Below are 20,015 nucleotides of genomic sequence, written 5' to 3'. Positions count from 1 at the left end.
CCTCCACCACCAACGCTGAACACACACATACACAAAATAAAAACATACAAGTGGGAGTGAGACTCAGCCATGCACTAAACCGACTAAGATGGTGTAATTGTTTTATGTTTTTGCATCATCTCCGTATTAGAAGGAGGCGGGACCGAGCCATGCAGTGCAGTAGAGAACAAAGACATGGAGGGGACGAACAAAAATGTAGCCAGTGTGTTGGGAGAGGCTGTAGAGTGAGTGATAGGAGATGGAAAAAGAGATAGTGAGTAGGAAATGACAAGGTAAAGAAATGATAACACAGATAGGTACAGAAGAGTAAGGCATCCCAAAACAGCTGCTATTTATATCTTCTTCATCTCACAGACAGTGACAAGTCGAGTGCAATACACTGATTAGAGAAAACAAGAAGGGGTCACTGAAAGATGAAAGTGCCCTGCAGCCAGGAAGAGGTGGGAGTGAAGACCTGACTTTAAGGAAAAGGGGAGGGAGATAAGAGAAGACAAGAGAAGAGATCCTATCTTTGCTGACATGCCACATTTCTCCTATGAGCTGTTGCAGTGATAATTTATTGTCTTTTTACTAACATTTCAACTCTGTTATGATTGCACAGTAAACATGGCTCTGCTCTGGCGGATATGCTGTTTAATATAAAACAGGGTGATGACATTTACACTTTCCATACTTTCTCCATTGTTTCTCTGTCCCTGCTTTGTGCTATTAATTCTCTGCTGCAGATTTTCTTTGGATGTGTTTCCTGTTTCTTTTTGTTGTTTTTTTGTGTTCTGCTTTTGTTTGCTGGAGGTGTTGGTTATTACAGTATGTGGTTTTTCTGCTCCATTTATTCCAGGCCCATAAATGCATACTGGCTGTTTTGTCCCTAGGGGTCACATGCATATGTTTTGGGATGCCCAGTGCTTGAAAAATGAGTCAGCTAATTGTAAATGTACCTATTTTTGTTTGTATTTACACAGACGGCCTTTTTATGGGTGTTATCGTTTTGTTGATGCTGTTGTGTCATTGTCCTAACGTTTATGTTAATTTGCGTGCCTATACTACATTCTTTAGCTGTTTCATGCAGGAGTGGGAGAGTTTGTTCTTTGTTTATGGATTGTAAGGAAGTGTTAAGTGTTTCTGTGCGAGCTGCAGAGTGACTGGAGCTAGTAAAGCCATTTAGCAGCCCCTGGAGTAACCCTGGAGACTGCTGTGTTGACGCCGCTCTGACTGCTATTACAGACAAGTTTAAGAGGCTGTAAAACATTTGGCTGCTTTACCTCTGCCTCTCTTTCTCTCTCTCTCTTTGTGTGTGTGTGTGTGTGTATGTGTGTGTGTGTGCTTGTCAGAGGAATTTAAAAATGTCTGCCAGTTATTGTAACCGCAACAGTAGCTGTTATTGCGATTATTATCAGCTATGGCAGCCAAAATAATAGTGTCTTAAAACTTAAATAGAGTGTATTTTGTCTTAAGACTGTGTGAGTGTGTGTGTGTGTTTGTGTGCACATTATTAGTTTAATGGTAGGTAACTGTTTGTAGACACAAATACTAATAGTCAGTTTAATGGGTTTAACATAGTGGTACATACAAGAACCCACATACACTCAGACAAGAGGGTTAATGAGTAGGTAGTGTGTTGCAACCTCTACTGCCATCGTAATAACCCATCTTTGCTCAAACACACACATGCACAGACATTGTGCTTTCTTAATGAGCTGACAGGGCAGTGCAGGTCCCCCTGCCATCCTCACAGTCGCCCACATAGTACTGTAGGTGTTTTGTTTGTGTGTGTGTGTGTGAAAAAGAGAGAGTCCAAGAGAGACTGAAAGGCATTAAAAAAGGCGTTAAGGACACAAGCCTCAACATGTTATATATCACTCAGATGTTGTTGAGCAGTGTGTGACTGTGTGTATGTAGGTGTGTGTTTGTGCATCGGTGAATGGAGTCACACCCACATGTAAATTCCATTATGACAAAGCTGGGGGTAGTAGTTTTACTAGTTTGTGATGTTTCAGCCATAAAAGCCACAGGGTTCTAGTTCATGGAATGTCATTTGGTCACAGACTCATTGGACCGCTGCACATTCTTCAATATACAAATTTCATTATCACAGATTAATTTTACCTTGTACAAGCACCCGGCTAACATTGACTTTAAGTCATTTTATTTCTTCAGTCACCACCTCTAAAAAAAGGGACATAAATGTCAATGAGTTTGTATTTAGGGAGGTTCATCATCTTTCAACCCTCTGCTGTCAGAGGTCAGATCTAAAGGGCCACCACCCCTGTCCACAATAAAGACATCTGTGCCAAGCAGAAAGACAGAGTGATAGATGGTGGGTTAACTCTGTACCACATATACACACACAGCTCAAACACACCCACCCTCCCTTTCATCAGCCTAAACCCTCCTTCTCCTACTCACCCCTACCCCCAACCACCGCCACCCTCTACTCTCCCAAGAGTATGAGCCAAGGGGAGGAAGGATGAAGAATGAAGACAGGAAAGAAAAATGACAGAGAGAACAGTTTGAGAGAGACAGAGAGAGAAGGGACAGCTAACGAGAGAATGGACAAATAAAAGGAGTGAGAGAGAGAAAAAAGGAGGTGGAAGAGGCAGTACGAAGAGGTTGATAGATGTCGAGGGAGGGGAAGGAGGAGGAGGAGGGGGCGGTGGTTGGAGTGTAGGAGGTGGGGGGAAGTAGATAGAAAAGAGGTCACGTGACCACGTAGCAGCTGCAAGGCTGAGAGGGAGAGAGAGAAAGGGTCTCGCAGAGGAGCTGAAAGACGACGAGCAGGAGGACAGTAAGCAGGAGGGTGAGTGTGTCTGTTTGCATGTTTGAATTATGTGCACATGCATATGGTAGTACGTGCATGTGTGTGAGTGTGTGTGTGTGAGTGAGTGTGTGTGTGTGTGTGTGTGTATAAATATCAGAGGAATAGCCTGTATAAAAAGATTGTAGAAAGAAGGATGAAAGAAAGCAAGACACGGAGAGGAGATTATGTGTGTTAGCTTTTGTTAAATAAGCTCCAGTATGCTGAGATAAAGGAGAGAGAAAGGGAGGATAGATGGGAAGGAAAGAGTGAGTGAGTAGAGAGGAGGGAGAGAAAGAGTCGATAGAAACTGTCTTATCATCTCTCCCTTGACTGCTGGGCTCAGCAGAGACAGAGACACACACAGACACACTCACACAGCCTGTCAGGATCTGAGCTTCAACTCTCCTCATTTGTCTTTCCCTTTCTGTCTGCCTGCTTCAGTTTCAGTTTCAATTTGCCTTATTGACAGAACATGTAAATATAAAAGTGAGGCCAGAAAAGTAAGTGAAAATATCGAACAAAGAAGTGGAATAAATGTTAACAGAAAGGCTTTATACAATGTGCGCGCCCTGTGTTCTTTTCATGTACAGATACACTTGTGTGAGAAGCTGCTTGTTAACTGTATACATTACACATGTTATATAGGTCATTCAGTGCAAATAGATGTAAGTTGATGGGTTAGTTGTGATCTGTGTTGCTTTGTGGTATCTGGTTACAGAGTGAGGAAATGAAGTTTTTCAACAGCAGACAAGGGCATAAAACCCTGCACAGCTTTTTAAAACTTCTATTTCTATTGGTTTGCTTTATATTTTGGACATGTGCAGAGGAAGTGCATCGGCAGTGGTTAAAGATAGTTTTCTGGTGGTTTCATGTACTAGCAGTACTTAATTTTCAGATTTGCCTCTTTTCTCTCCTTTTTTCCACAACCCTGTGTTTTCCTCAACCCTCCCCCCCCCCCCCCTTTCATATATCTCCTTCTCTTATCCAGTCAAGCACTCTATGACTTTCGCTGCATGTTTGTGCTCATGTGTGAAGTCTGGCAGGTAGAAGATATACTTCTAATCCAACATAGGCGAGAATCATGACACTCTCATAAACTGAGATATGACTGAGGTTTGATTTTTCACTCCTGTAAAATCATCCATGTGATGAGCAGAACATTTAGTAGTGGTGTTTAGTGTGCACCAATGATTTTTTACGAGTGTGTTTACTGCTTTTCCTGTTTGTTTGTCGTTCACATTGTGTATGTGTGTGTGCGTGTTTAAATAGTGGTTGTGTGTAGTGGAGGTAATGAGGTCATTGCTATAGCAGGCAGGGGGGCTGCTGGCTAATTTCTGCTGTAATTAACATTAGTGGGTCAGTAAAAGGATGCAGGCTGAAGACAAAGGTTACACTAACCACATTTTCTCCTAAGTGTGTCCACTATTCATAGATTTTTAGGTTTGCCGGTTATCTGTGTGTGGCCGTACATGCTTATTTGCATGTGTATGTGATTGCATCTTTTGATGCTGTAAAAATGCACTGATCACTAATGGTAATGTTTGCGTGTAGACACTGCAGAGGTCTTAAGATGTGTTGGCTGGCTCCCTTGAGGAAATGGACATGTGTGCACCCATGTGTGTGATTTGCTATTAGGGTCACAGCTCTATTTGGCACCGCTCTACTCCCTCCACTCAGTCTCTAGTGGAGCTGACCTATGTGTATACACTCACTATGATGTCCAGACAAAGGCAGCAGCAGACACACACACACACACACACACACACACACACACACACACACTTGTCAATGAGCATTTGTGTATGACAAGATAAATAAATTAAAAATATTCAAGATAAACAAAACACCAACTGTGTTAAACTGTGGACTTTTTTTTGGTACAAAATGATTCAATGAAAAATTGTCTTCTTTTAGAAAAAGATGGTGATTGAATTCCTCAGTTGACAAATGCATTTAATGCATTTACAAATGGAATTTTCCAAGTTTTATTTAGAGAAATCTAAAATCATCCAAAAATCTCTCTTCCTCAGGTATGAACCATGAACCCACTAAATCACCATCATCAGGAATGATCTCCACAGCAACTCGCACCACGGCTACTGTCAGTCCCCTCAGCCCACTGACCAATGGGAACGCAGTTGCCCAATCTACAAACTCTGGATTTGCTGCTGCGCTGCGTAAACTGGCTAAACAGGCTGAGGATCCCAGAGGTGAGCAGGGATCTAACCTCCTTAAAAACCGAGATCTCCAGTGGCTCTAGGCCCTGGAGAGGTACACACACACACACACACACACACACACACACACACACACACACACACACACACACACACACACACACACACACACACACACACACACACACGCATGAAGACGCAAAAACATGAGTAGAACAGACTCTTCTTTGTTGGCCACACCCAAAAACAACCACCTACTGCAGCTGTTAGGTTTATTCATTGTGGTGAATATCTGTACTTTCACACTCTAAAACCAGGAACCCGAGCTGTGGAAACAGAATTAAAGAATTATATATCAACATTTTAAGAAAATGTTTCTTTCCTTCTCATATGGAAAGCTCTGGCCATTTTTCCTGATTGTTGTTTTTACCTGTGGGTTTATTACTGAGCTGTACAGATGCTGACTTGGCAGGTCAAGCCCGTTTCCATTTCTTTCCAGTCTTTGTGCTAAACTGCTGTTGGAGGTAGCTTTGTATTTGTTATACAGACAAAAGTGGTATTGCAACAGATTTCCAAAAACTGTGCTATTTGGCTGTGTGTGTCCTAATGAAGGTGTCGGATAAGAGCTGACCTATTCTGACCTCCCCTTCTCTGTCTCTTCCTTCACCCGTTTCCATTCATTTCCTAATAATGAGAATGCAATTACCGCCAATTATAACAATCTCTCTCTCTCTCTCTCTCTCTCTCTCTCTCTCTCTCTCTCTCTCTCTCTCTCTCTCTCTCTCTCTCTCTCTCACACACACACCCACACACTCTTTTTCTTCATCTCGTTTTCTCTATTTCCTCTCTGCAGCTTTTTTCTCTACCTTAAGTCTCTCCATGAGCTCATTTATTGCCACCTTCTCTCCATCTCATTAGTTCCTCCTTCTTACTTGTCTCTGAATATGTTTGTGTTTTTCTCTCTGTGTATACTGGTGATTAGTGAGTGCTACAGTAATAGAGCAACACACACATACTCTCCATCACATTTAACACCTCCCCCTTCACAGCATCACACTCCAGCCACTTTTTGACACCTTCATTTATGACATCTTTCTTTTGTTCTCTCTATATCTGATTTTTGTCTTTTTTTTCATCAACACACACACACATAACTGTCACACATACACACTTTCATCTTGTATACTCTTTATTCCTTCAACTTCCTGTATCTTTTTACACTTTCTTTTAATTTTTGTCACATTTCGCCAGAATGTTGTTCATCAAAAAGAAAAAGAAGGCAGAACTGTTTGCCTCTTTTGTGTGCCACCTGTATTATCTCACAGGGGGATTGTTTGATCCTGAAATCCTTAGTCTGATCAGCTGTCTTATAGCTGCATTTTTATTCCTGACTCTGCCGCACCCTCTCTTCCCTTCTCAGGTTCTGCACTCAGCAGTGAATCGTCTCCAGTCTCTTCACCGGCCACCAGCCACAGCTCACCAGTCACCACCCCTAAACGGGGCTCATTAGGGCCCCTCCTGGGTCAGAGCAGAGGCCACGGTGTTCCTAGCAACCCACCAGTAGTCACCATTGCCCCCACAAAGACCAGCAACGGCCTGTGGAGGGCCAACGGACGACAGGTAAGAAATGCTGTTGTTCCTGCTGCTGTTCCACGTGTGTTTGAGACAAGATTTCTGCTGATTTCTCACCATCTAGCTGTACTTTCAGTTCCCCTGTCCTGCTGGCTTCTCTATTTCTCAGCTCTCTTTCTCTAGTCCTTTCTCTCAACTCAGAAGAGCCGTTTGTCTCTTTCTGTCTCCTTTATCTGTTCTGCTGCTGCTCCTACCATTAAAGAAATACTCCCAGTGCTTGTCAACATCAAACTGTCAGAACCAGACACCCCCTGTTTCTTCCTTTATTTCCCCCTTCTTCTCTTTTCTCTGTCTTGTGTCATTCTTTCACTCCTCTGCCTTGCTCCCTCTTCCTCTCGCTAATCACTCCATGTCTTTTTCAACAACACATGAGGGGTTTGCAAAGAAACATTGGAGGCTGCAGTGACTGGCACCTATTGTGTTCAGTTTCCTGCAGTGTTTGTGTGTGTGCCTGTGTGTGTGTCTATATGTACTTGACCCTTCACCAAAAATGGGCTAAGGATGTAAAGAGGGACCTGCATATGCACATTTGTGTGTGTGTGTGTGTGTGTGTGTGTGTGTCTGTTGATGTGTGATTGAATTTAAGCCAGGGTGAGGAACCAGGCCCCTCACACAATGCAGGGGTTAGCCCCCACAGTAGCCACTTCCCCCTGGATCAGAGCTGCCTTTCTCCCCCTTCACAAAGACCACTCTGTGGCTCTGCCTGCCTGGGGCTCCCCTTTCAGACGTTCAGAGAGAAAGAAGGAGGGAGGGAGGCAGGAAAACAGAGAATAGGATGTTAAGAAAGGAGGAGGCAAAGTACGAATGAGCAGGAGAGTGACAGAGAGAGGAGTGTGGGCTCTACAGCTTTGGGTAAATTAAGTATTTGTCCTTTCTGTATCACAGCTTCTCCCAGAACAGATAAAGATGGAGCACAGGACAATTTAAGCAAAAGAAACAGACTGTTTGTGTGTGTTTATTGCTCCATTGGCGTCGACTGTTGGCTGTCTGCGAGGTCAAAGGTCAAGGAATGTGGTGGCTGCTTTCCAGAGCCTGGGTGTTTTGTGTCTATTTCTCAGTTTGAAACAGTGTAGACTGCTAAATGATGGAGACAGAGGTGGCTCATTACTGGTTTGAATCTGCTTTCCATGAGTGACACAGTCAAAACTATTTAAATATATTCAAAATACAGATATTTCACTGCAGGTCAAGTGTTGTACGGAACTAAGGTAGCAGATTGGGTGTTGCTCGGAGGGATCATTTGTTTGTGGTCTGTCTGAGCTATATTATTCTATTATTACTATTCTATTCTACTATTATTTCTATTATATTATATTATTATTCCAGTCTGTTGCTGGAGCAACAACATTTTACACATAGTGGAAATATGTCTTCTTCACATTAAAATGCTATAGAAGCTGTTTCTTCTTTATGCTGGAGACATCAATCTGCACAATGATTTTCTCCACTGTGTGTGTCCTGGTGCCAGTGTTATAAGACAATGTTGAACCTTTAGTCACGCTAGCAGTGTGGTTCTATTGATGGTTGTGCCAGTGTATTGGTCAGTTGAATGGTGGGTTGGTACAAATTGAAGAATCTAGTCTTCTATAATCAACAGTTCAGAATTGTTAACCACTTTGTTTTAGAAAAATGCCATGCTTGATAAACATGCTTTTTATAATTTGGGTTTTTCCATCACTATTTTTGTCGTGGTGGTCATCTGAGAGTTGGATGTTTACTATTAGCAATCAAAGATCAAATGTAGTGTCGTGCGATCCAAATCCTCTAAATGGGGAGCTTTCTGAAAGACAAAGTGAGCGATGAAGGAGAGAGCAGTTGGCTAGATATCAGGATCATCTTTCTGCTTTGATCTTGACCTGTTATGACGTATCAGACCCACTTTTCCACTCCACTGAGCCTCTGGGTTCAGCTTGGGGGTTTTGCCCAATTGCCTCTTCTCATTCCCATTTCGTCTTTGCTTGAACTGCTCAGTTTCAATCTAGCACACTCAAACTCCAAAGATATACACATTAATGTCTGCTCTCCCACGGTCTGCCTTCCTGTCAGGTGGAGCCAGGTGTTCAGGGACTCAGGGAAAGGGTGGGTGATCAGAACACCCAGCCACAGCAGGATAAGAGGACTCCTCCCACACCTTCACCTCACCCACTTGCTCACCCCTTTGGACTCACCCCCAGCTCCATCATGCAAGACCCTAGAATACAGAGCCTTAAGTGAGTATGACACACACTCATAGTTGGACAATATTCACATGGGACTAAAAACACAGAGGGTATTTTTAAGCCAATATATTTGACAATAATTCTTTGTTGTGTGTATTATTTTGCAGTCTGCCTGGGCAGATCCATCCTGTGGTTCCCTCAGGTGCCATCCCAGAAGAATACCTGAGAGCACTTCGGCCCTTTTCCACATCAGATGACCTCCGGTTGACCTCTCTACCACTGAGTCTCGACCCTGCTGCTGCTGCCCATGCTGCCGCAGCTGCTGCTTACTATCATCCTGCCTACTTGCACCACCCACTGTCCTTACCAAGGTAACAGTTACCTTAAATTCTTCCCATGGGGCCTTATGAAAGTTTTTTTGTGTCAAATGTTTAAAGGGACATTTTGGATTGGATGGCCATGCTAGTGATAGCTTAAGCTAAAATATTATAGCTTGGGTTAAACAAACAAAAAACTTTTCAACCTGTTTATTACCATATAACATAACATAACATTTTCTTTCATAAATACTTTTATATACTTATCATTATTTTACCCAAGCTGCATTTATGTGTCCCTCTGATATTAGATAATCTTCCACCCTTTCCATACCTGGCCTGTGCAGGTATATAGTCTGACTGGTTTCCCTCTGTTGCAGGATGGATGAGTCTCTCTGTCTATCTGCTCTGCGGTCACAGTTCTATTCTGTGCCTGCAGGGGGCACCTTTCCTCCCCTCCACCCCTCTGCCCTCCACTTGCACCTGCCTGGAGGCCGCTACCCCAGTGAACTAAACACAGTCCTGGCTGAGAGGTATCACATGTACATACATGCGCACAATTCTTCCTGTCTTTTGTTAGTTCCTTTTCTTTCTTTCTTTCTTTCTTTCTTTCTTTCTTTCTTTCTTTCTTTCTCTCTTTCTTTCTTTCTTTCTTTCTTTCTTTCTTTCTCACTTTCCTTATTTTCTTTTTTTCCTCATTCTTCTCTCTGTCTGCAGGGCTGTGTAATCACTCTCTGCAGGGTAGGCCCAGGTTGCTGAGTATGTGATATTTTTAGCATACACCCAACAGTGCCTCCTATATAGTACACTCATAACGCAAACTGCATAATACAGATGCATATGCAAGCCAGTATGTACATAAAAACTCGTACGCATACCAGCTCTCACTGGCTTTGTGGTCCTTTGTCAGTTTCACAGTACACATTGTTTCCCTGTAGCATAATGCACTGGGGAAATGTTTGTGTTTGAAATGGGTGGTATTTATTGTCTGGTTCTGTAATGGCTCCTGCATATCTTATAGGTTTGTTTGTGTACTATTGATTGCTGGTGAGTGTGTTTTGTGTGTGTGTGTGTGTGCCCTTTTCCTGTGGATACCTATTAAGTGTTCATCTGCTCTTGTTCAGTCATGCTGTGTATGGATTATTTTCCTCATGGTTAAGTGGAGTATGTGTGTTCATATTTGTGTGTGTTTCTGCTAGTGTGTGTATGTTTGAGCCGAAATGTTTGTGTGAAGTTCACCAGTGTGTGGTTAATATCTTCCTCATGTTGGGTGTTGCATCTCTCACCTTGTCCCCCTGTGTGTTTGTGTGTGTGTGTGTGTGTGCACGTTCTTGTCAACCTCCCCCATAGGCTACAGATGGAGAATGAGCACCGCCAAAGAGAGAGAGAGCAAGAGCGTGAACGAGAGAAAGAAAGGGAGCGAGAGGCCGGGCTGGAGCGGGAGAGGGAGAGAGAGAGAGAGAGGGAGGAGGAGAGGGAGAGAGAGCTGGACAGACAGAAGGAGAGGCAGAGGGAGCGACAGCAGCAGATGGTCAGAGCGGTAGAGAGCCAATACCTGGCTGAGTTGCATGCTCGGAGGGCACCACCAGAGGACAGGACCAGGCCAGGGGAGAGACTGACCCCAAACAGACTGGGTAGATACACACAAACATGCACCAACAGAAGCATACAAATAAAAACACACACACCTGGTTGAAAATACCTGGTTTCTGTTAATTACTTAAATAATTTAGTATATTAGTATATTATTAGTATAATAGACCATTAAATATTGAAAATAAAAGGAGAAGAGACAAACACACAATATGATCGAAATGCTTTTCAATTTCAGTAGCCTATTTTTAATAGTTGTAAATCCTACACTGTTTGTTCTACTACTGTCAGATAGCGTTGCATATACTGAGCAGATTGCTTTAAAATTTGGTATGGCTATTTATAGTCCTCAAAGGACAGTTTGTTTGATTTTGTTAAGCTCGTGATCTCTCCTCCAATGAAAACATCCTTCCAAAACTTCTTTTGGTAAATAGGAAATATGAAAAAGTAACTGGCAAATTGATGTTTAAATTAGCACTTTGTATTTTATTCTCGCTAAGAGTTTAACTCAGTTCTAAATATCAACTCTTTACAAGTGACCCTGACCATCTTTACTACACTGTGTCCTTGTATGAAATACACTACATTTGAGATAGAGAATTGTAAATATTAATATTTTTGTGTGTGTTTTTTTCATATCAAGTTATTTTCACAATATTGTAAACAAATAAATACAAGACCTTTGTACTCCAACACAATCGACAATCATGTAGTAGCAGTAATAAGATCTTGTTGTTGCATGACGTAACATTACTCCATAACATTACCTATCTCAGATGTCATTTTTACAGTATTTAGAATGACTGTGCACCAGAAATTTTTTTTTTACTACAACATAAAAATTCCTCAATTTAATACTGTTTGTTATTGTAGGTTATCATGAACACTGCAGACAAAAGGCAAATATATGTCTTAGAACAAGTAAATATATTTGTTAAATGTCATAAATGTCACAAAGTATTATTTATAAACAACCTAAACCGGATGCACTGCATGTGGTTTTATAATACTCGTAGTAGATTTCTTCATTGTTGAGCCATCATCTTGTTCACCCCCGTCAAAACAGCATTGTACGATGTCAAATGATGTCTGAAGAAATCTTAGGATATTACTGAAAAGTCTACAGAGACATACAAGAACTAATTTATGATGTCTTCTGTTTCTCCAGATAAACCTAAGGATTCAGATCTTCCAGGTTTCCCAGTACCAAAACCTATGCCATTGCAGCCCGGCCTTCACTCCTCCAGAGGTTCTATCCCACACCCAGTGCCCAGTCTGGTGCCATCCCACCTGGGGAAGCATCACGCTGCTGCTGGTGGCATCCATGGAGCTCTTGCAGCCACCATGATGCCTCAGAGGACCAACGAGGAGGCATGGTTAACGCGGCAAAGGGGACAAGGGCAGGAGAGAGAGGGTCCACTGGAGCTGGGCCTCAGGTCTCCTGGGAAAGCGGCAGAAACACGGAGAGACAGCCACAGGTGAGACTGTCAAATAAAGTTTCTGTTGTGATTTGTACTAGTTCTACAATGTCATGCAGCATAGGCTGACTATGGATCTAAATAGAGTTCTATTTTGCTTACAGAACCAATTTAGTCCATCACAATACAGGCAACAAAGATGTCACCCCATCCCTTGGTGCTCCACCTCCCCTTATCTCTCCAAAAGCTCCCCATCATCTTACTTCTCCTCCAACTGCACTGTGGAACCCAGCTTCCCTTGTTGACCCACCTGCAGATTCACGTCGAAAACTCAACCCTCCAGCAGTGCCAAGTCGACCACCTCTGGGAGTGACCCGAGTTGACAGAGCCCCACAGAGCTGGGGGGAGAAGATGGAGGAGGGAGGCAGGAGGAGGGCAGATGCCCCTTTACTGGAAGCAGCTAGTTTACAGGAGCCCTGGAACAAGGCTGAGCAGGACAGAGCCATTCACAGCCTATACCAGCGGCATCACTTGAATAACTACCTCCAAAAATCCAGCATGTCTCTGTTTGTCCCTGGTACTTGCACTGACCTGGGGGTTCATTGCCCGACATCCTCTCCATCTCCAGTGAGGGAGCGACCAAGTCAGGTGCCCGACAGCATGCTGATGTATGATGAGGTTCTTCAGCAGCACCGCCGGCTGCTCAGTAAGCTTGACCTGGAAGAGAAAAAGAGGAGGGAGGCCAGAGAGGGAGGTGAGCAAGATGATGGATAAAGAGCGATACAAAGAGAGGATTTATGAGGAGGAGGGGAAGTTGTAGGGAAAAGTAGATGATTACTTAAAATCGTTGCTTGTGCAATTAAATACCAGGGGATAGGTCTGCAATTTTATCCAATAAAAGACTGTTTCTGTCTTGTTCTGTTCTTACAAGGTTATTATTATGACTTGGACGACTCATATGATGAGAGCGATGGGGAGGAGGTGAAAGCCCATTTGAGAAGAGTGACAGAGCAGCCCCCACTTAAACTGGACACATCCTCTGAGGTAACTAAACACAGATACACTCTCATTTAACATAGAACCCATGGTGTTAAAGTTTTAAAATGTTTAGTTTCAATTATATATTCACCTGCCCAAATGTCTCTCTCTGTAAAGAAAGTGGATTTTTTGCAACTGTGTGGTCTCACCACACTGGCCCATCGCGATGAGCTTCTGGCACAGAAGAGGAGGAAGAGGAGGAGGATGTTGAGAGAACGCAGCCTCTCTCCCCCGGCCATGCGAGGAAAGAGAAAGGCCTCTTCACCTTCAACACCTACAGCTCCCTTAAGTACCCCGTACTCTGCTGAGCAGATGGACAGCAGCCCCGAGCTGGAGGAGAAAAAAGACTTTCTCCTTATGTTTAGCCTCTCCCATGTCAGCCCACAGCAGAGGAGAGGTAACTCCTGTTTAGTATCCACACAACCTACATGCTACTCTCTTCACAGTTGTTCTGGTGATTCCTTATGGAAAAGTAAAGCAGTGTTATTATTTACCAAGAATGTAGGAGGGGTGAGAAGAAAATAAAGTTAGGAAGGTTAGAGTAGGATTTTCTACTTTAGTTTTCATTCAACCGCCTTTAAAAATGAGTTCAATAGTCTCTATATTCCTTTAAAAAAATATTTAAACCAAAGATATACGGCTTTTGGCTTGTCCCTTCAGGGTTCACCACAGCGGAATATGTTCCGCACGTTGATTTGGCATGTGTTTTTACGGCGGATGCTCTTCCTGCCGCAACCCTCCCAGTTCTTTGTCCGGGCTCAGGACTGGCCTCAGGGTTGCCCTTGGTGGCTGGGTGGGGCCACACCTGGGGGGATGATTCAAACCCAATGGTCTACCACTGAGCCACCAAAATTTTTAAACCAATGCATTTTAATGCACAGATGTAAATGTACACGTTTAAAATATAAATCGTTTAATACTAGAACATATTTCAAAACAGGGAGTAATATGTAAAGTAATATTTATTTTGCAAAGAGTAAAGAGTAATGTATTATTTATTTTTATTTTTTTACATTTCTCGAGTAACGAGCCCTGAACACTATTAGCAATACAAACATTCAGGTGAAAATTTTCAGTTTAAAAATACTGTCAGCAGTAAAAGATTTTGTTGTTTAAATGTTTTTTATTTGCTTAGACACCGGTGTGTAACCAAACACACCCTCAGCATGTATGCTCTCTCTTAATTTTAAGTTTCTGTTACATGAAGCATTTTCTGATAAAGTCAACATTGAAATAGGTACTGTGTGTAATTAGCCTTTGGTGAAAAAGGTCTAAATCAATCCAACACTTGAAAAGTGGTAACAATCACCTTCATTAAACTGTAATTTTGCAGTTATCGTCTATCCATGATGGTGTTGCACAGGATCATCCATTGGCTGTCCTGTTCCAATTAGTTCCAAGTGCCAGTCAACTCCTTACATTCTCCCGTTTTCAAATATGAATGACAGATGTTCTCATTCTGTATTTTTTTTTGAGTAGATAAGGAGAGAACAGAGGAGCTGCTCAGAGCCATTCAGAGGAAGACTGTGACATTAGACACTCTGAGATATAAACCTTTACCTCCATGCAGTAGTACTCCTGCTCCCTTAACTGGTAAGACACACACACACACACACACACACACACACACACACACGCACACACACATACTTATTAATGATTTGTGCACATTGGTTTTTAGGTGACTCCTCCTTAGCCGCCCGATCGCGCCAGTCAAATGGACATGTATACGCAGAGTCTCCGAGCCACTCACCGCCTTCCTTACACAAGCATAAGCACCTCCATAATGACACATTGAAACCTTTCATGGACTCCCAGGTGTCCCGCCTCCCTCCACCCTTGGCCCCCCATCATGAAAGGCCTGAAATCATGGAGGCTCAGCAAAACAGGAAGCTTCAGAGCCTCCAGAATGGCATTGTTACTTCTCCCCAGGAAAAGGAATCCAGTCCAGTGCAGAATGTAAGGAATCAGCCCTGGGAGAAATTCACACCTGAGGCCTTTGCTCAGCACTTCCATCAGGCTGTGCTGCAGTCCACACACAGCACATTACAGAACAAAGGTTAGATACCCTCTCTTAGACTTGATTGTGAATTGTAAAATGACAATGGTCTGCCATCTGGTGGTGTTTATGTGCACTACCTTTATAAGTCTACTGGTCCACATTCAGTTAAAGGCTTCACAAGGTGCTAAAAATAGCTACAAAGACTGACATGCCTTTTTGTCTCACTTTTCTTCTAAGGGATCTTAAATTGCGTCCCTGAGGCCAGCATGAAGACAGACCGCTCACTTCCTCAAAACATCTCTCAACTAAAAAGCTCAAACCATAAGTATGCCCCTCAGTGTGCAAACGTAAACGGCCATCACTTTACTTCCCCTGTAGCAAGTCGCGACACTGTGGCACCACGAGACAACCTGTCTGATGAAGACGAAGAAGAATCTGGTCAGGAGGAGGAGGATGAGGAGGAGACAGATGAAGCGCCAAGGAAGTGGCAGGGTATTGAAGCTATTTTTGGGGCTTACCACGAGTATATGGATGGTGAGTCAATGTCAAGTCTAGTTTATGTATATATTTAAAGGATTTACTGGTTGAAATATTAATCATTTAAATGCTCTGAACATGGTTTGGAACAAGTTGATAATGTATATTTGAAACAGAAATACTATTTAGGTGTTATTACAAAAACATTAAACAATATAAAAATAATAAGAAAAATTACTGAAAAAGAAACCAATAATGACATATTGGCTGTTAGTTTTTTTTAACCAAAAAAACATATGTACTTTTTTGACAACCGGATATCAATTCATAGTTGCTAAATGCATTGCAAAATGCATTTCCATACTTTGAGTTCACTGTTAAGGAGAACTGGTGGAATAGCTCTCAATAACAGTTTTTAAAGGGTGTTGAAACTTTTATATTACTTGGTTTACTTTGTTTTGAGCCAGTGGGTACTCTATTGTAGATTGTATTTGTGTGTTATGTTGAAAAAATGTTAAGTTTTTATATTGTTTCTGTGTGTTTCTGACAGAGTGGAGTGTAGAGAGGCATGTTCTTCACAGTCAGTGTAAAAGACTTGAAGCACAGAATTACAATCTGACCAGAACTGCAGAGCAGCTCTCTCTCACCATGGGGGTAAGTGTCTTCATGTCTGCCTTTTGTACTTTCATATTTTAATGTCAGACTCCTGTTTGCGCTGCTGTCTATAAGTGATGCAGCCTTGTGCAAAAAGACTAATGTAATGACAGTCATGTTGTCCTTCATCTTTCAGGAGCTGGTGAGTCAGAGGCAGAACGTGAGGGAGGAGAGAGACCGACTGCAGGCCCAACTCGAGCACTTCAGGAGGTGTTTGACACTACCTAACATTCATTGGGGCAGGGGACAAGTGAACGGGCACATGCCCAGGTGACCTTACACACAAACTCTCAGATGGATCCTCGTCTGATTCAGCAAAGCAACAAACACAATAACAAGGCGGACTGGAGCCAGACCATTCTCTGCACTTGAAGCACTTGAAGAAGCCATTTCCATTGATCCAATTGATTACCTGCTATGTTTGACATGGCAACAGTTATCCATGGTGATAGTTGCAGTTTGGGAATTTCCACTCTCTCTTGTTCTGAACTGTAACAACACTGTGTTGGTGAAACAGCATATTTGAAAGTCTAACCACTCCCACTAGTCCCCAAGCTGGCTTTAAGGACTTTCTACCATTTAGCCCACATCAAACTGTGTTGATCCATTCTAATGTGATGTATCACATGGCACAAATCTGTAGCCTCTCTGGACAGCAGTGACAAGAGAAGTATGCAGTGCTCACTTGGATAAAACTCAGACAATGAAAATTGAGTGAAGGAATCAAAGCACACCTCAGGCCTTAAACTTGATAGGATGCACTTGAAATGAAATTGAAAGAAATACTTGACTGTCCTCTGTGTGGTAATATTGTAATGTCTACTGAGTATTTTGTCCGAGAGATTAAGCAATTTGTGTACTGGTTTTACAGGGGATAGTAAACATCTAAAAGAGAGGCTATAATCTATAAATTGGTAAATTAAGTTTTTGAGGTTTAATGAATTTTCCTCTAGTAATGTCACTTGCGATAGACAAAGAGTTTTCTATGTTTTATTGTTTTAACCATTTCCTTGTGGGAAGCCATAGGCTTTGGTTTAATTGCTGCTGGTCAGAATATAAAAATGATTAGAATCATTAGGAAATGAAGGACCTTAAGTTGGGTAAAGATGAATGAAGACACTGTTGCAAATGTCAGTCTTTGTCTCACAAATTCATCATGTTATTATGATGCTTATGGCTTATCTCACAGTCTGTGTCCTACGCATTTCTCATACGTGTAATGTTGATAAAATGGTAAAAGAATTAAAGTTGTAATTTTTGAAGGCCTATTGCAAAAATTTTAGATATATCTCAGATAATTGGCATAATTTGAGTGAGTCATACTGTTCAACCTTACACCTGAAAGTTACCTATGACATTATTTTGAAAAGTTTAAAAGCCTTGGTTAGGGAAAAGTAAATGTCAATTGTTCAGCTCTATTTCAAGACTGTCACAGATAATAAACAGTATCTTTTCTTTTGATATTCTTTGAGGACTTGCAACAAATTTCTATCTGTCCATCTTTGAATAACAAACTTAACTTCTCTAGTCTGGATGAGACCTTTATTTTCAAGGCAGATGAAACAAATTGATCATTTATGACTCTCCACCTCCGAATACTAAAATCCCAGCCTCTCTTTCCTGTAAGCACAAACTACAGTAGCAATTGCCCCAAACCACATGAACCCCCTGCATCACCTGTTATCTCTCCTCAGTTGTTCTTCAGTCAGTTGTTATATAATGAATGATTTGGGCTGTATAACTGCAATGAATTATTTATTAACATATATTGCTATACATTCTGATGGAAATTTACATTAAAATATTTGTAAAATGTCTGTAACTGTCCATGTGGAGACTGTGTGTTCACCTGTGGCAAATATTTAGCAATGGACTGTCTGTATTTTCTCTAGCTAATATAAACAGCAACTTAAATCTGTGCAGCCAATATTGAATTTGTGAAAATTTACTCCTGAGTCTTTTGATCCATTTAACCAGAGGTGGTGGAAGTACACAACACATATAAAAGTGCAAGTATTTACCTAAATAAAACTCCACTATAGGTAGAATTACCACTCATGGAGTAAAGTATAAGTACTGCAAAACTGCACTTAAGTAGAATACTTATGTAAAGGTACCAAGTTACCACCTCTGCATTGTATTTTAAAAATTTACCAGCATTTTCTCTGATCCTAAAACATTCTTTGTTGATAACTTTTAAAAAGACCATTCATTTTCATTTATAAAGTAAAGGTGAAATCAAAATAAGTTTAACTTTCATTACTTTCCGTTTCACCAACCTGAAGACATTTTCACAGAGGAACCACTATGTTTGTCTTTGGTTTAAACGATAGACCTTTTTTACAAAAACCGGAATACATAGCGAACGGGTAACCCTATTTACGCTTTACACTGCGCAATGCAGTGGCATGTAACAATGGGTGCAGCAGGGTTTTTAACTTCTCTTTCAATGAATAAAATAACTGTATTCGTATAGTTATAATCATAAACATTCAAAAAGTAGAACATTTTGCCAGGTTGCTCTATTTCAACAACATGCCTGAATATTTGCATGTGACACTCTTGATAAATTTAATTATGCCCAATTTAATGACTCACTGGAAAGACTATGATGATCCCAGCTTCTATGACTATGTTGCGCAGCCCTCTGGCTGCAGCATAATGAACCAATGTCTGCACGCTTGTGGCAAGTTTTTTTTCCAATTTATCGTAAATCCCAGACACGATAAATGAGTCACCAGATCCACTATCAGCGGGAGAACTCGCTCCCGGGACGGACCGAGGAGGAGATCATCCAAGTAGAACAGCATTCTCATACCTGCAGTCAAACCGAAGCCAGTGGTGTCTCCAGATATTTGGAGAAAGTACGCTGGGCTAGAGAATAGCCGAACGGTAGGCAGTTGTACTGGTGTCGTACTAACTGGCTAACAACGAGCAGGCTGTTATGGGTGGGAGAGATGTGGGAAGCAGACATTGCTGGGTGTGAAAACCCAAGGGTATTCTGGTTGTAGGAAGCCTTGCATTTCAGGAGATGTTCGGTTTCATTGCAATAACAAACAGAACAACCACATTTAGAACAAGGAACGGTTTTCACACATGTCCCCCCCAACCTGTCAGAATCTGGCTTCATCTCTCTTCCATTCCAGAAGGCATAAGAAAGGATACGCTGGAGGGACCAATCGACCCTGATGGTCTGTTTGGCCCCTCACCACACGTCTCGGTTTTCACGAACACTTCGCTAATGGAATGGGGCAGGACATGCCTCTCTCAGTCAAAGTAGAACTATAATGTGGCTCATATGTTTCTTGCCTGTTAGGAAAGCTTCCTCATGCCCTTCACTCCAGTTTCCACCACTGTATACATAATCACAAGGTACCTATACCAACTGTCCTTGATTTTGCTGACTGGCTCGAGTATGAGCTTCAAGTGTAGGAAGATGACAGCAGGTTCAGTGGCAGTTTAAAGAAGAAGGAGGTAAAGCTAAAAGGGCTAAAGAAGCCCTCCAAAGGCACAATGTGCCTTTCAACAGTTTGCTGAATTGTGGTCAAGGTCACCATGTTGCTGACCTGAAAATGTGCTGCAAGACATGTAGCAGCAGACTCCTTCTGGCAGTGCATAACGTCAACGAAAGCGCTAGTGATGACGGAGACCAGGCAACAGCAAAACCAGAGCACATGAAGGCTCCATGTAACCGTGCTACAGAGGAGGTCTTATACAGAGGAGGAATTGGGATTGTACATCGATAGGCCAA

At 42.1% G+C, this 20,015-nt stretch overlaps 1 protein-coding gene across 4 annotated transcripts in view; it reads left to right on the top strand.

Moving 5' to 3' along the window:
* LOC137125649 (genetic suppressor element 1-like) overlaps positions 1–18,182 on the top strand; it is a 32,691-nt gene extending 14,509 nt beyond the window's left edge. For 3 of the 4 annotated variants that reach the window (XM_067501452.1, XM_067501456.1, XM_067501454.1), the window contains 15 exons: positions 4,828–5,007; positions 6,395–6,594; positions 8,653–8,816; positions 8,933–9,136; positions 9,463–9,615; positions 10,433–10,716; positions 11,844–12,153; positions 12,258–12,847; positions 13,025–13,137; positions 13,249–13,528; positions 14,611–14,724; positions 14,813–15,190; positions 15,371–15,667; positions 16,161–16,264; positions 16,401–18,182. In XM_067501452.1, the coding sequence (XP_067357553.1) occupies positions 4,828–5,007; positions 6,395–6,594; positions 8,653–8,816; positions 8,933–9,136; positions 9,463–9,615; positions 10,433–10,716; positions 11,844–12,153; positions 12,258–12,847; positions 13,025–13,137; positions 13,249–13,528; positions 14,611–14,724; positions 14,813–15,190; positions 15,371–15,667; positions 16,161–16,264; positions 16,401–16,538 (3,509 nt within the window). In that variant the 3' untranslated portion in view covers positions 16,539–18,182. Of the gene's footprint in view, positions 1–2,656; positions 2,798–4,827; positions 5,008–6,394; positions 6,595–8,652; positions 8,817–8,932; positions 9,137–9,462; positions 9,616–10,432; positions 10,717–11,843; positions 12,154–12,257; positions 12,848–13,024; positions 13,138–13,248; positions 13,529–14,610; positions 14,725–14,812; positions 15,191–15,370; positions 15,668–16,160; positions 16,265–16,400 lie in introns of those variants that run through there. The other variant, XM_067501455.1, reaches the window with a different exon arrangement.
* The last annotated feature ends 1,833 nt before the right edge of the window (positions 18,183–20,015 follow it).

This window comes from Channa argus, chromosome 4, assembly GCF_033026475.1.
Source record: "Channa argus isolate prfri chromosome 4, Channa argus male v1.0, whole genome shotgun sequence".
NCBI lineage: Eukaryota > Metazoa > Chordata > Actinopteri > Anabantiformes > Channidae > Channa > Channa argus.
This window is presented reverse-complemented; position numbering and strand designations above follow the sequence as displayed.